The following is a 14,016-nucleotide window of genomic DNA, read 5'->3' as shown; positions in this document are numbered from 1 at the left end:
ACACAAAAAGCAGGATAAGTCCAACCCGGCCAATTACCACCCCATCAGTCTGCTCTCAATCATCAGTAAAGTGATGGAAGGTGTCGTCGACAGTGCTATCAAGCAGCACTTGCTTAGCAATAACCTGCTCAGTGACGCTCAGTTTGGGTTCGGCCAGGGCCACTCAGCTCCTGACCTCATTACAGCCTTGGTTCAAACATGGACAAAAGAGCTGGACTCGAGGTGAGATGAGAGTGACTGCCCTTGACATCATGGCAGCATTTGACCAGGTATGGCATCAAGGAGCCCTAGCAAAACTTAAGTCAATGGGAATCAGGGGGAAAATTCTCCGCTGGTTGGAGTCATACCTAGCGCAAAGGAAGATGGCTGTGGTTGGTGGAGGTCGATCATCTGAGCTCCAGGACATCACAGCAGGAGTTCCTCAGGGTAGTGTCCTATGCCCAACCATCTTCAGCTGCTTCATCAATGACCTTTCTTCAATCATAAGGTGAGAAGTGGGGGTGTTCGCTGATGATTGCACAATGTTCAGCACCATTCGCGACTCCTCAGATACTGAAGCAGTCCTTGTAGAAATGCAGGAAGACCTGGACAATATCCAGGCTTGGGCTGATAAGTGGCAAGTAACATTCATGCCACCCAAGTGCCAGGCAATGACCATCTCCAACAAGAGAGAATCAAATCATCTCCTTTTGACATTCAATGGCATTACAATCACTGAATCCCCCACTATCAACATCCTAGGGGTTACCATTGACCAGAAACTGGAGTAGCCATATAAATACAGTGGCTACCAGAGCAGGACAGAGGCTAGGAATCCTGCGGCGAGTAACTCACCTCCTGACTCCCCAAAGTCTGTCCAGTATCTATAAGGCACAAATCAGGAGTGTGATAGATGGGTGCAGCTCCAACAATACTCAAGAAGCTCGACACCATCCAGGACAACCAGCCCGCTTGATTGGTACGTCATCCACAAACATTCACTCCCTCCACCACTGATGCACAGTGGTAGCATGTGTGTACCATCTACAAGATGCACTGCAGCAACGCACCAAGGCTCCTTAGATAGTACCTTCCAAACCCGCGACCTCTGCCACCTAGAAGGACATGGGCAGCAGATGTATGGGAACAGCACCTTCAAGCCACACACCATCCTGACTTGGAAATATATCACCGTTCCTTCACTGTTGCTGGGTCAAAGTCCTGGAACTCCCTTCGTAACAGCACTGTAGGTGTACCTACCCCACATGGACTGCAGTGGTTCAAGAAGGCAGCTCACCACCACCTTCTCACGGGCAATTAGGGATGGGCAATAAATGCTGGCCAGCCAGCGATGCCCACATCCCATGAATGAATAAAAGAAAATAAAGCTGATGGAAGTGGCTTATGCCAAGAAAAGTAGTAATTCAGCAGACTGGAATAAATATACAAAGCAACAAAAGGGCACAAAGAAAATATCAGGAGCTGTAACACAGGAATGTATAGAACCTTCATGTAATGTAAAGGCTGGTATTAAAAGCTTTTAGAACTATATTAATAAGAGACTGGCTAAGGGAGATTTGGACTCATTAAAGACAGAAGCAGATGGTACTGTAATAGACAGCACAATAATGGAAGATTTCTTAAGTGAATACTTTGTATCCATTTTCACAGCTAAACAAAAAAGATATTGGAGAAAATAATAGGAATTAAAATTTCAGGAACCTGATTGTTTCTACCCCATCATATTAAAAGAAGTACGTGAGGAATTTGTAGAAACGTTAGTTGTTATCTTTCAAAGCTCTCTTGATTTGGGAATTATTAGATTGAAAATTTGCAAATGTTGCTCTATTATTTATGAAGGATGGGAGAGAGAAACCAGACAACTTCAAGTCTGTTAGTTTAATATCAGTGGTGGGGAAGCTGCTAAACTCTGTCATTAAGGACAGAGTGGCTGGGCACTTGAACAAATTTGAGCTGATCAGAGGGAGCCAGCATGGCGTTGTTCAGAGTAAGTTGTGTCTAACTAACTCAGCTGATTTTGTTGAGATCACCAATAAGGTCTGTGGATGTTATTTGTGTTCCAGACGAGATTATTAGTGCAAATAGAGGACACGGAATTGGATATGGCTTGGAAATTGATTGGGAGTTAGAAGGTAGAGTGGGGATAAAGGGTATGTGCTCTGATTGGTGATATGTGACAAGTGGCATTCCCCAGGGATCTGTTATAAGGCCATATTTATTAATGTCTTGGCTTAAGGAGTAGAGAGTTGTATACATTTTCATATGACACTCAGTTAATAAGGATGGTGAATAGTGCAGATAGAAGATATGAAGGTATCCACTTGGGGCCCAAAAAAAAATATCCGAGTATTTAGGAATTGTAAAGGATTGGGTGTCAAATAATTAAAAACTAGTAGGTAGGCAATCAAAATGCCTAATGGAACATTGGCTTTTATCTCTGCAGATTGGAATACAAATGGAAGGAAGTTATGTTTCCTTAGGAGTTTTAATGTGCAATTGTAAATGAATGGAGGGAGAGCTTTTACAAGGTAGATGCAGCAGGAAATGAAGCTGAAAGAAGGTAGGGTGTAGTAATCAAGGATACTAGGAAGTGGTTTAAGCTGGCCTTGTTGGTGAAGACCATGGGCTGAGTTTTATTTTCACGCCACCGGGAGCAGTGGCGGGCGAAAGAATGGCGGTCCACACGCACGGGCCGCATGCCGCCACCCTGCCACGATCTAGCGCACAGCGGCTCATTTAAATACGTAGGGTGGCCAAGCCCCCCCCAAATCACGTGGCGGGGACAACCTCAGCAGCGCAGTAAACAGGGTCAGCTGCCTCAGTGCAGGCACTGCCGCCATATTTAAAGGGCTGCCAGACCTGCACAGAAACTAGAGTTGAACCTTGTACACCACCCCACCCCCACCACACTGTAAATAAACTTCTGACCCATCTCTGCCCCCCCCCACCTCACAATACAATGAAAATAAATGGTTGCCTTGTTTCCCCCACGACCAAAACACTCGCATTGAACATTGGATCTCTTCCCCCGACACCATTCCCCCCCCCCCCACCACCCCCAACTGTATAAAGTGCAGAGGTCACCCATTTCTCTTCCCCCCCCCCCCCCCCCAACTACAGTAAAAATCCAAAGTTTCCCACCTCAGTGGCACCTGCTTTCCCTCGGCGGGCAAGTGAAGGCGCAAGTGCCACCCATCGCTTGGAAGATCCCGGACAGATTGTAAGATCGCGGGGAATTGTAGGTAAATGTATTCGAGGTTTATTTAAATATTTAAATCAGGTCCCGTTGCCAAGTCAGGTCCCGCTGTAGAGCCGCGTCGCCGCCGGGAAGGTTGGGCCTGGCACGTCCAGCGTCGGGCTCCGTGGCAGGCCGCTGTGATCTTCTGTCCCTCCCTCCCTCGCCACGGAGTCCGACGACGGAAGCCTGGTAAAATTCAGCCCCACGTGTTCAGAGGTCATGAGATATAGAAAGGTAGAGATGTGGCAATGAATGTCAGCTGGAGAGTAAATGGAAGGAGGGGTTCGCGTGCATCTTTTTTTAACCCAAGCAGTTAGTGTTGCAACTACACGAGCCCCAAAGGAATAAACTTCATTAACCTTCCATATGTACCTGATATATAGCACTGTACCATCTCCTTTCCAATCTAAACTTGATACCTTTTTTTGAGTCTGATATTCCTATTACTTCCTGATTGTCGGAACAGCAGCTAGTTTCAGCATTATATTTTTAATGCTTCAAGCATTCGTGAAACTGCATTTTATTTTAGATTTTCCTTTTTCTTGGCTACTTTCATTCTGCTCTACAATCACTCTCGTCTGGGTTCCAAATTCATCCAATTCTCCTTTCCCACCTACCTATTTTAAATTGTTTTTTAAACTGTCTTCCTATTACTCGCTTTTCTTATTGCTTCCATTTTGTTTAGATGCAAGCTATTGCTCCTTTTTGTCTGAAAAGTGCTCCCTGTTATTATAAAGGTAGCATCATTATTTTCAATTTATGCTTTTCTTGGGTGCCCTTTTAACTTGTTTCCCTCAGGCGTTCCCTTTAAAATTAAGTTCTCTCTTGTTCTCTTGTTAATTTTATTTCACTTGGGTTCTCTTCCTTTTAACATAGCTTCTCTCAATTGCTGGCCTTTTAATTATGTTCCTCTTGAATGTTCCCCTTTGACAGTCCCCCACTTTGTAATTTGCTTCTGCTTGGTGATGGCCTTTTACGTTTCCTCAGCCAGGTGCTCACCTTTTTATATCCTCCACTTCCCTCTTCAAGTTACCTGATCTCTGCTGCATCTTTATGCCTATTTGAGGATTTTGAAGGTTTGATGAATGATGAAATGCTGCGACTTTTTATTTAAAAATTTTTTGTTATCATGCCTTTGAAATATCAGAGGTTCCGGCAGAGAATGTAGTCTTCCTTTGTTCTTTTGACTTTTTCTGTGCGCTTCGATTTCTGTCTACAACTAGGTTGTTGCGTTGCTTTGACAATTGTGGGAGCCCTTCCAAGAAGCAACTGTGTCACTCAAATGGAAGAGAACAGAATTAACCAGCAAAGGATGTAATTTGAAGAAAAGTATGCAGTTCTCCCAGTGCCCTAGCCAACGTTTTCCCCTCAACCAAAACCACAAAATGCAGATTAATTGGTCACGTATCTCATTATTGTTCACGAGCCATTATTACTACAGAATTGCTGCCTATTATGCAAACGTGATGGTTATTGCATTCCAAAAATAATTAATTGGGTAAAATCTTTGAAATCTTTCAACATATTAATACACTATGTAAATGACCGTATTAATTGTATTTTATTGTAACTAGTTTCAGCCATTGCCATAAATTTAAATTAAATCATATGTTTAAGATTCTTATGTGTAAGAATTCGAAATGAAACAATTTTATTTGATTACTGTATCAAATATTTGTAGATATCTCAATTTTAATTACAGGTAAATACCTTATTAAATTAACTTGCGTTTTCCTCTAGGTCGTAAGCCTGCAAACTTCAGTGAAAACAATGAAAGGCATTCTTAATTTGGTATGACTGATTTTTATTTTTGGTATTTTACTTGTGTTAATGTATAGTTTGTAAGCGCTGTTCTTCTATTGGATGATCCAACCACTTCCTGACCAAAAACAATTGTCCGGTCTCCTGCTTTCAGGGCCTCTCTCTGCACTATTCTTACAAATGTACTAGAGTAACTGGTGAGGGCTTCCTCAATGATTTTTATTATAGCTCTTTTACAACCTGACTGAGATCAACTCGTTGACAAAAACCTGTGTGCAACAACCCTTGGCCCAGCAAGTTTGATCCTGCAATTAGAGGGAATAAATTAGTTCTCTTTTTGTTAAAACACCAGTTTATTTATTGGTACACTTGTTCTATTTATAATTAAATAAAAAATCCAGAGTATAGAAATGCTTTTCTTTTTCAGTATTATAATTAATATTGCCATACTTTAATGTTGCCACAATGCTTAAGAATTTTGATAATGTATTACGTTTAAAAGAATTATCTTCAGTTACCAACTAAGATGTACATATTCTGAAATACTAGCACATAAAAGGAACAGGGAAGAATACGTATATGAAAATTCATATTTTTACCATTTAAAAATTAACAAACTTGAGTCAGATTTTGGTGGGTTTCTATAATTCTAATTGTTGAAATTGCTCTACGCTATTATTTGGATCACACTCGTGTTAATTAAGAGAGCAGGCCTTGTTCTGAAGATGCTATATCTTTTAAGTAATTTACATCACTGCCTTAACCTTGCACTTGTTTAATCTTGCTCTCCACCTCAATGCTGAAAATGTTCATTTTGACCTGAATTTGTTTTCTCTTCATTTATGATTCCAAAGTTTTAATTCCTTTATACAGATTTGTACTGGAAATAACATTGATTAGACACAGCTTTTGATCTATGTATGGAAATGAAATACCGTTTCATTCTCACTCACTTAAGGAAAGAGAGAGGATGTTGCACATAACTGGGATTAGGGAAAATCTTGTTCTTGGTACCTAGGAATAGGATCGACAGCTTTCACCTTCACCACTTGGGCATCCAGTGGTGGAGCAGATCACCCAACATTGCAGAATCTGTCCAGTTTTCATTTTTATTCAGCAGAGATGAAGATCAAGTGAATTCTGCAATTGCTGGGTGATCCACTCTGTCAGTTTACCACCAAAGAGCAACGGTGAAAATTGCCCCCATTAAACCTGTTAGTTTCTGTCAAGTGTAATCCATTCTACCATTTTTGCAGCCTTTTATAGTTATTCATTTCAAATTGTTCTTTTCAAAATTATTTCTTCTGATATCACCATTTTGTATTATCTTCTCTTCTGGACACTCCAGCTGAGAGTAAAGACTCAAAAATGCAAGGAATTAATTGCTGGGGACATGAGAGAGAAACTTCATCTCTTCATTTTGTAAGAGTACTTGAACACATCAGTATGCTTTGCCAACTTATATCTTCTGTGATTCATAGTACTTCAGCTGTATCACTGGAGTAAAACAAAAACAGGTTTTGAGATTTATGGAGATGGCTTTTAAAATAATATATTAAAAATTAAAGCTTGTAAATGCAGGCTAAACATTCAAAATTTCTATATGAAGTTCTTAAAGTTTTATGTTCAAGATATGCAATGTCACTTCTTCAGAATGGAATATTTTTCCACTTTTGGTATCCACTGACAGTTCAGATAAAGCACAGAAAGATTCAGAGCGGCCTTAAATTCAGCCTCGGAAGAGCATCCCACCTACACTCATTCTCTTTCCCATATATGATAATTCTGAGTGGTGTTGCTAATTTAACGCCAATTTGTGCCAATATGTCGGCTGACTTGTGTTGTCAGCTAATACCTGCAGGAACCTGGGTCAAGACTGCCCAAATTAATTTCACATATGGGGCTGGATTTTACCAAACCCATGACATCGGGCTCCGTGGCGGGGGTTGCCAGAAGATGGTTTCAGCAGCGGTCTGCCATGGAGGCCGATGCCGGGAGGGTCCAGCCCGATCCTCATGGCGGCCCCCCCCTCCCCCCATCGCTGGATGACGGGACCTGGATTTAAATATTTAAATTACTGACATGCATAAATCTAAATCAACTTATCTTATATCTTCCGGGTCCGCCGCAACCTTCTTCACGGCGGCCGGCACTCCTGTGCCCTCAATTCCCCATCCGGGGAAAGCCAGCGTGACACTGGTGGGGAGGAGGGAGGAGCTAAGATTTTCAGTGCATTGGTGGGGACACGGGGTCAAATACACATAATGGGTGTAGGGCATGGTCGGAAGGGGCGAACTTTAAACTTTGTGCAGTCGGGGGGAGAGAGGTCAGATTTAAAAGTTGTGTTTTGAGGGGGGAAAGGGCAAATAGTTAATGTATTTGTTATTGGAGGGTGGGAAAAGGGCGTTAGAAATTTATTTGATAACTTTTGGGTGGGCGCAGCTTTAAAATTTTAAATATTCTGGCAGGGCTGGCTGACGTCTTGCCAGGGATGGACAGCCCACCCCTTCAACGTGATTTGGAGGCGGGCCACACAGGCTATTTAAATGAGCTGCCACGTGGGAGATTGCAGTAGCTCTTTGGTGTGTGGCCCGCATGTGCGGGCCGCCATTTTTTGAGCTCGCTGCTGAGATTGGCAGCGGGCCTTTAAAATCCAGCCCATGATAAAAGGAGGCTTGCTTCCCATCAGTCAGGCTGGATTCAAACTCAGCTTCCAAAAATGAAAGGACACAATACTATTCCATTGCTGAGTCCGGTTGTTTACTAGATCATATTTCAACAAATATTAGCAGTATTTTACACAAATGTTTGTGGAAACTGCGGCAAGTAACTTGGTTTAACAAAACTTTAATGTAACTGTTAAATGCCAGTTGTTTGAGTAGAAGTTATTGTCTACTACCCTACGTGCTTGGAAAAAAGGCCAAATTCTTTGGCATATTGTGTTAATTGAATAGCTTTAGCACAATACTGCCTGTTAACTACTGTGAATATCACTTTTGTTTACCTTTATAAGATTCTGTTAGAGCACAACCTGCCTCTGGAATGAAGTGAGTGAGGTTCCCTGGAGGGGATACTACATGAAGTGTACATGGAGAGTGGTGTCAAATGTGCTTTCCAAAATGCTATGGAGATGTCCATCAGACAGTGTGCACTTTGTCTAACCTTATTTTAAATGTTTAGAAAGCATGGATTCTCTGGCAATGTGTGTATCCACACATATGCAAATCTTTCCCCTAAAACAGGAGCAGAACCAAACAATGTGATTAGGATTAGACCAGTAGCTGTAGTGTAAATGCACCTTTAGACTCATTTACCTTAGTCCTCTTATTTCTCACCTAGAATCATCTTGCAGTAAACTTGGGGAGAATCTGACTCATTTATATTGAATTGTGCAAGGTTGTAAGCTGCTCACAGGGCAGTTTTGATGACAGCCATGAAGCAAAGTTTGCATTCTATCTTGTTGTTCTTGTTAAAGCTGAATTTATGGAAGCTTATGGCATGCAAGGGATATTCATTGGGTAAAAATTCAGAAATGAATAAACGTAGAAATGTTTTAGATGGCCATTGACTTTTTAAATTTTGAATTAGATATTGTAATAAGAAAAGATGCCTGATCGGTTTGTTCCTGTGGTTACTGACAGGATGGGCCTTCAGGAAGTTGTAGTTGCACCAAATTAATTCAAAATATCTCTTTTGAGAATGTCACGCTGATGCAAGGAACAGTTATGAACTAAAGTGAACTGATGAATTAAATTCCAAAGAATCGACACACTTTTATTGCAGACAAGCTGAAGTAAGAGGCCAGGTGACCTCTCCTGTACTGCAAATATAAATTGTGACTGTTGGAGACCAAACTCATCATCACATCTGCACTAGTCCTGGAGAAGGCACATTAAAATGCTAAACTGTGTTACAACCAAGGCAGGAGGAGTGCACTGTCTTTCTCTAGTTCCACTTCTCCACAGGTCATAACATATATTTAAATGTTACTGATGCGGCCAATAATATACTCTATCTATTTTAGTTTCAGAATAAAATCCACCAACCAGGTTTCTTTAATAAACAACAAAAGTATTAATTTATTGTAAAACAAGACTTAGTCAATAAATATGCAAAACACAGTTTGAAATATGACAGTAAATATATAAAATAAAGATACTTTGGCAAAAGTACTTGTTAATTCTTGAAGAAAAAGAATAAGATATGTTATGTTCCAGATGACATACAGTCTGGCATTCGAGTACACGTAGATGGGTCACTGGGATCTTTTCAGAAGCAGTTCATTCAGGAGATATCGAGAGGAAGTCTTCCAAAAGCTTCTCAGGAGAAATGCAGCACCAGGCATTACAGCTATCACACGCTGGATTTTTTGCAAGGTTTCTCATAGAGGTGGAGAAAAGATGAGCTGGGTGTTTCAGCAGGCAACAAACCCAACAGTCTCAGAACAGTATTCAAAAGTGTAACCCACTCTTGAGCACCATAAATCTTGATGTGTCACTTCTCTTGTAAACAACTCCCATAGTCAGAAGGCACCTGTTGTTTACTTAGCTGAAGACATATGACGTCCAGTAAATGTTTTTAAATAGAGTTCTTCCAGTGAGCCTTTAAAAAAACACATCCATGGAATCCCTTCAGTCTCAAATGAATCCACAATCCTCAAACACAAGTCTTTAAAAAATATTTTTAAAAATCGAAGCACTTTTATAACAACAGCCCATTCAATGTTAAATGGCTCCTATCTTCAAGAATTGGGTTGACAAAGATCTTTGCAGACAGGCAGACTCCAGATTCAAAGCCAAGATAATGGGCTGAATTTTACTAGCCCTCCGGCGTCGGGGATCTTGGTGGGGTGGCCTGGAAAATTTTTCCGGGAGAGGCCTGCCACGACCCCCGACATCGGGAAGGCCCCGCCACATTTTACTGGTGGAGGCGAGGCCTTGGTGCAGACCCCCACTGCTCAGCTTCATCTCCATATTGAAATCAATGAAAATAAATTTAAATTAACTTACCTGGTCCCGACAGCCGTCCCACGCTGATATTGCGGCTGCTGGCCGGAGGTCCCACGCCTTCGGATGTCCGCACAGACATCAGAGGTGTGACACTGGTGGGGAGGGGGGAGCGGGGAAAACACTTTCTATTGGCTGAGGGGATGGTGGGTAGGGGTTGAAGGGCAAAGGTAACGAGGTTCAGGGGGAATGTTCGGGTTGGGAATTAAGTTTATTTTGGATGGGATAGGCCCAAAACCAAACATTGTGGGGGAGGTGGGAGAGGGTATTCCAGCTTTTACTTAGTTTTTTACACAAATGAGCAATGAATGTCTCTTTAAAAATTCAAATGTAACTGCAGGACTTGAAGCCCTTTAAATAAGGTGCCAGCACCTGTGCGGTGGCGCCGGACGCTGTTGCCTGGGACGGGGCGGCCGCCCCCGATGAAATATCGCGGGGGCTCGGCGACAGCGCATCCGGGCCTGAAGACCGCTGAGATCAGAGTTCTTAATATCAGCCCAATAGGTGGGACATAACACCACTTTACCAAGAAAAGCCACATTCAAACCCCATTGTGTGTCAATGGCCACACATTCAAAAACATTGTATGAACACACCAGGGGAGATCATCTATGGTCACTTGACCGAAACCAAATGTGATGAGGTTTTTTCTTAAAAAAGAGCTCTCTGAAAGTCAGAGACAGAAAGCCAGCCAGCCAGGAAGCAGAAGATCGATTCCAGCCAAGAAGACCACCTGGCCTGAACATCATTAATCCACAGAGGTAGAGACTACAAGGTGACTTTGAAATCCCTCCACCTGAGAAATCGTAATAGGATTTCTCACTGCTGACTTCGACTGAATCTTAACCAGAGGAGTCTGCAGTGGACCAGGAAAAGGAACACCAGGCCTGCACTGCTGTTTAGAAAATGCCTCCTGAAAAACCAAGAAAGTTTCAAAGTGAACCTTTTTACAACAATTTGACTTAAATGCATGCTATCCTCTATTCACTATCTCCTGTTGTGTGTGCGCATGTGTGAGTGGGTGAAGCTGCAGATATTTTTCTGGTATTGTTTAATAAATAATTTATCTTTTAATGCTACAAGAAAACCTGTCATTTGTCTGTTTATTTAACCTCTGAAACCCTCAGGGACTAAAACAATCTCTTTTTTACTGTCTACTGTCAGTTGAGAGGTGAAAAGTGGAAGTCATCCAAACTATCTCCACCCATCCATAACAAGAGGAGATATTCACTGCAAGCTTTCTTTAAAAGAAGAGTATTTGTGGAGAACGTTTGTTCTCCTTTCTGCCCCCCCCCACCCCCCTGTAATATACTTCCAATTTAAAAGACTGCACCATATTTCACACACTTAGGGCTAAATTTTGCTGAGCTCCTAATGTCGGGATCCGTGGCGGGTGGGAGCGCTGTAAGATCGTACAGGCAGCAGCCCGCCACGGAGCCCCCCAACGTCGAGAGTGCTGGGTCCGATCTTCCCAGCGCCGGCGAGGCTCCAAGGTGGACTCCCGCCACTCAGCGACGGGACCCAACTTTAAATATTTAAATAAAGAGCATGAATACATTTAAATGCAATTCCTCGTATCTTACCGGCTGTCTGCGATCTTGCATGGGGCGGCCGGCACTCTTGTGCCTTCACTTTACCATCCAGGGAAAGCTGGCGCCACCGAGGTGGGGAAGGGGGGAGCTTAGAATTTTTAGTGTAGTGGGGGGCGCGGGGGGTGGTTATGGGGTCCAATCAGCATGTGTAGGGGAGGGGGGTAAGGGGTGATCTCTGCACATTAAACAGTTAGGGGCGGGCAGTGAGGTCAAATCATCAATGTAAGTGTTTTGGGGGGTCGGGAGAGGGCAAATATTTTATGTAAGGTTTTTTTGGGGAGGGAAGGGACGACATTTTATTTGTGGTGTACTGGCAGGATACAGGGTTAAATGCTCAAATTTAGCGGCAGATCTGGCAGCCCTTTAAAAATGGCGCCAGTGCCTGTGCAAACGCAGCTGTCACTGTTGCCAGTGTCGCAGAGCCCGCCCCCACCAAGTGATTTGGAGGGGGAGCGGCCCAACCAGCGTATTATGAACTGCCATGCACTAGATTGTGGCGGCATGTGCGGGCCGCTATTTTTTTCACCCTTAGACTTTATGTACTGTACTTGCAAGCAAGGGATTTAAAGACACATTTCCATTCATTGCAGTATGCAACGAGAGAAATCATCAAATGCATTGATTCCAAAGCTAAATACTAAGGGCTGGATTTTGTTCTCCCCCAGGCGTCTGGTTCCATGATGGGAGGGACCTGAAAATGGCTCCAGATGAGGCCTGCCACAGAGCTCGGCGCCGTGAGGGCCCAGCCCCATCCTCCCGGCGGCGACGAGGCTCCATGGCAGCCCCCCTGCCGCTGGGTGACGGGATATCAATTAAAATATTCATGTTAAAAAAATGAATCCATTTAAATAGACTTACCTGCGATCATGAGGGCTCGCCGCAATCCTCGGCGCTGTGGCCGGCACTCCCGTGCCTTCAAATCCCCGTCTGGGGAAACGCGGTGACATGCTGGTGGGGAAGGGGCAGAAAGTAAGATTTTCAGTGTGGAAGGTGGGGGGAGACGGGGTCAAATTAACATAATGGGCTGAATTTTACACCCCCCCAAGGTCGGGGGGGTTGGTGGGCAGTAAATGCCTCTGAGAGAGGGTCGTCTCACACTGTTACGCAGTGAGGGCCTGGCTGGGAAAGGGACGTTATAAATTTATTTATTTAATTTTGCAGGGGGTTACTTCTTTAAAAATTTAAATGCACCGGCAGGGCTGGCTGCCCTTTAAAAATGACGCCAGCGCCTGCACGCAGGCAGCTGACGCCATTGCTGGCAATGGACAGCCCGCACCCTCCACATGATGGGGTGGCAGGCTGCCCTGGCTATTTAAATGAGCTGCTGTGCAGGAAATTGCGGTGGCTCTTTTTTTTTGAGCTTGCTGCCAAGCTGTTAAAATCCAGCCCTCAGAATGGAAAATGCCCAGAACAGACTGGATTGTGACCCGCAGCTAACCTCCATGTCATAATTCCAGCATATTGTTAGCTTTAATAAGCAAAAATGAAACATTGCATTTCAATACTGAAAATTAATACTCAAGGTTTTGTTAGTTTCGATTGCTGCTTGGAATTCATCTTTAATTATGCTACTAATTCAGAATTACTGAAATTTAAGTCAAACCTCTATCAGCAACTGACCATTTTTATTATATTTCCTTATATAATATTTCTGGCTTTGTTATTAAAAAAAAACTCTTAAGCAAAAATTCTATTTTGCAGGCACCAAAACCAGTAGCTGTGAAGAAAGGTGCAATGGCTTCCAGTGCAAAAGAAGAAAAAGGAAATTCTGGAACCACAGAGTATCTCCCAAAAGAACCAGAACAGCTGAGCCTAGATAGCGATAAACTGCTTTCAGTTTCAGATGTTGATGATGCTGTGGATACTCTACGGATTCATATTACAATCCTACATTTATTGAACTGGATTATTCTATTTAGTCTACCTTCATTTATTTACTGGTTAAAAAATCTCAGGTAAGATCTTTTTGTTAGCAATTTGAGTAACCACTGAGAATCTTAACCTTTCATGTGGAGATCACCAACAAACTAAAAGAATCGAATCCATCAAATGCCCTCAATTTAGGAAACCAAAAATCAAATGGACAAGATTTCACTTTTATAAATTTTACTGTAACACTCAAACCAAAACAAACATAAATTAAACGCAAACTAACAGTTAAATGCCAGTCAATCTGTACATCTTAAAGGTTACACGTTAGCAGATGCAACAAAGATAGTCCTTACGAGTCATTAGAATAGACTTATCAGAAAGGCGGTACCAAACAGTCTCACAGTACAACAAAATCAGTATCTTCCTCAGGTAGTTTTTCAAGTTCTGTCCTCCTGGATGCAAATACAGAAGTAATGACGTCCCGTTGACAGCGAGCGATGCAATCTTCCCTTTAACAGTTTGGTCTTGTCACCTCTTGAATCACCTC

General features: G+C 42.7%; 1 protein-coding gene across 4 annotated transcripts in view; it reads left to right on the top strand.

The window, feature by feature from the left end:
* Nucleotides 1–14,016, top strand: part of LOC137372162 (serine/threonine-protein phosphatase 6 regulatory ankyrin repeat subunit B-like) — a 447,200-nt gene that overhangs the window by 422,516 nt on the left and 10,668 nt on the right. For all 4 annotated transcript variants that reach the window (XM_068035690.1, XM_068035687.1, XM_068035689.1 and 1 more), the window contains 2 exons: nucleotides 4,979–5,029; nucleotides 13,299–13,552. In XM_068035690.1, coding sequence (XP_067891791.1) covers nucleotides 4,979–5,029; nucleotides 13,299–13,552 — 305 coding nt within the window. The remainder of the gene's footprint in view (nucleotides 1–4,978; nucleotides 5,030–13,298; nucleotides 13,553–14,016) is intronic.

This window comes from Heterodontus francisci, chromosome 7 (genome assembly GCF_036365525.1).
Source record: "Heterodontus francisci isolate sHetFra1 chromosome 7, sHetFra1.hap1, whole genome shotgun sequence".
Lineage (NCBI taxonomy): Eukaryota > Metazoa > Chordata > Chondrichthyes > Heterodontiformes > Heterodontidae > Heterodontus > Heterodontus francisci.
This window is presented reverse-complemented; position numbering and strand designations above follow the sequence as displayed.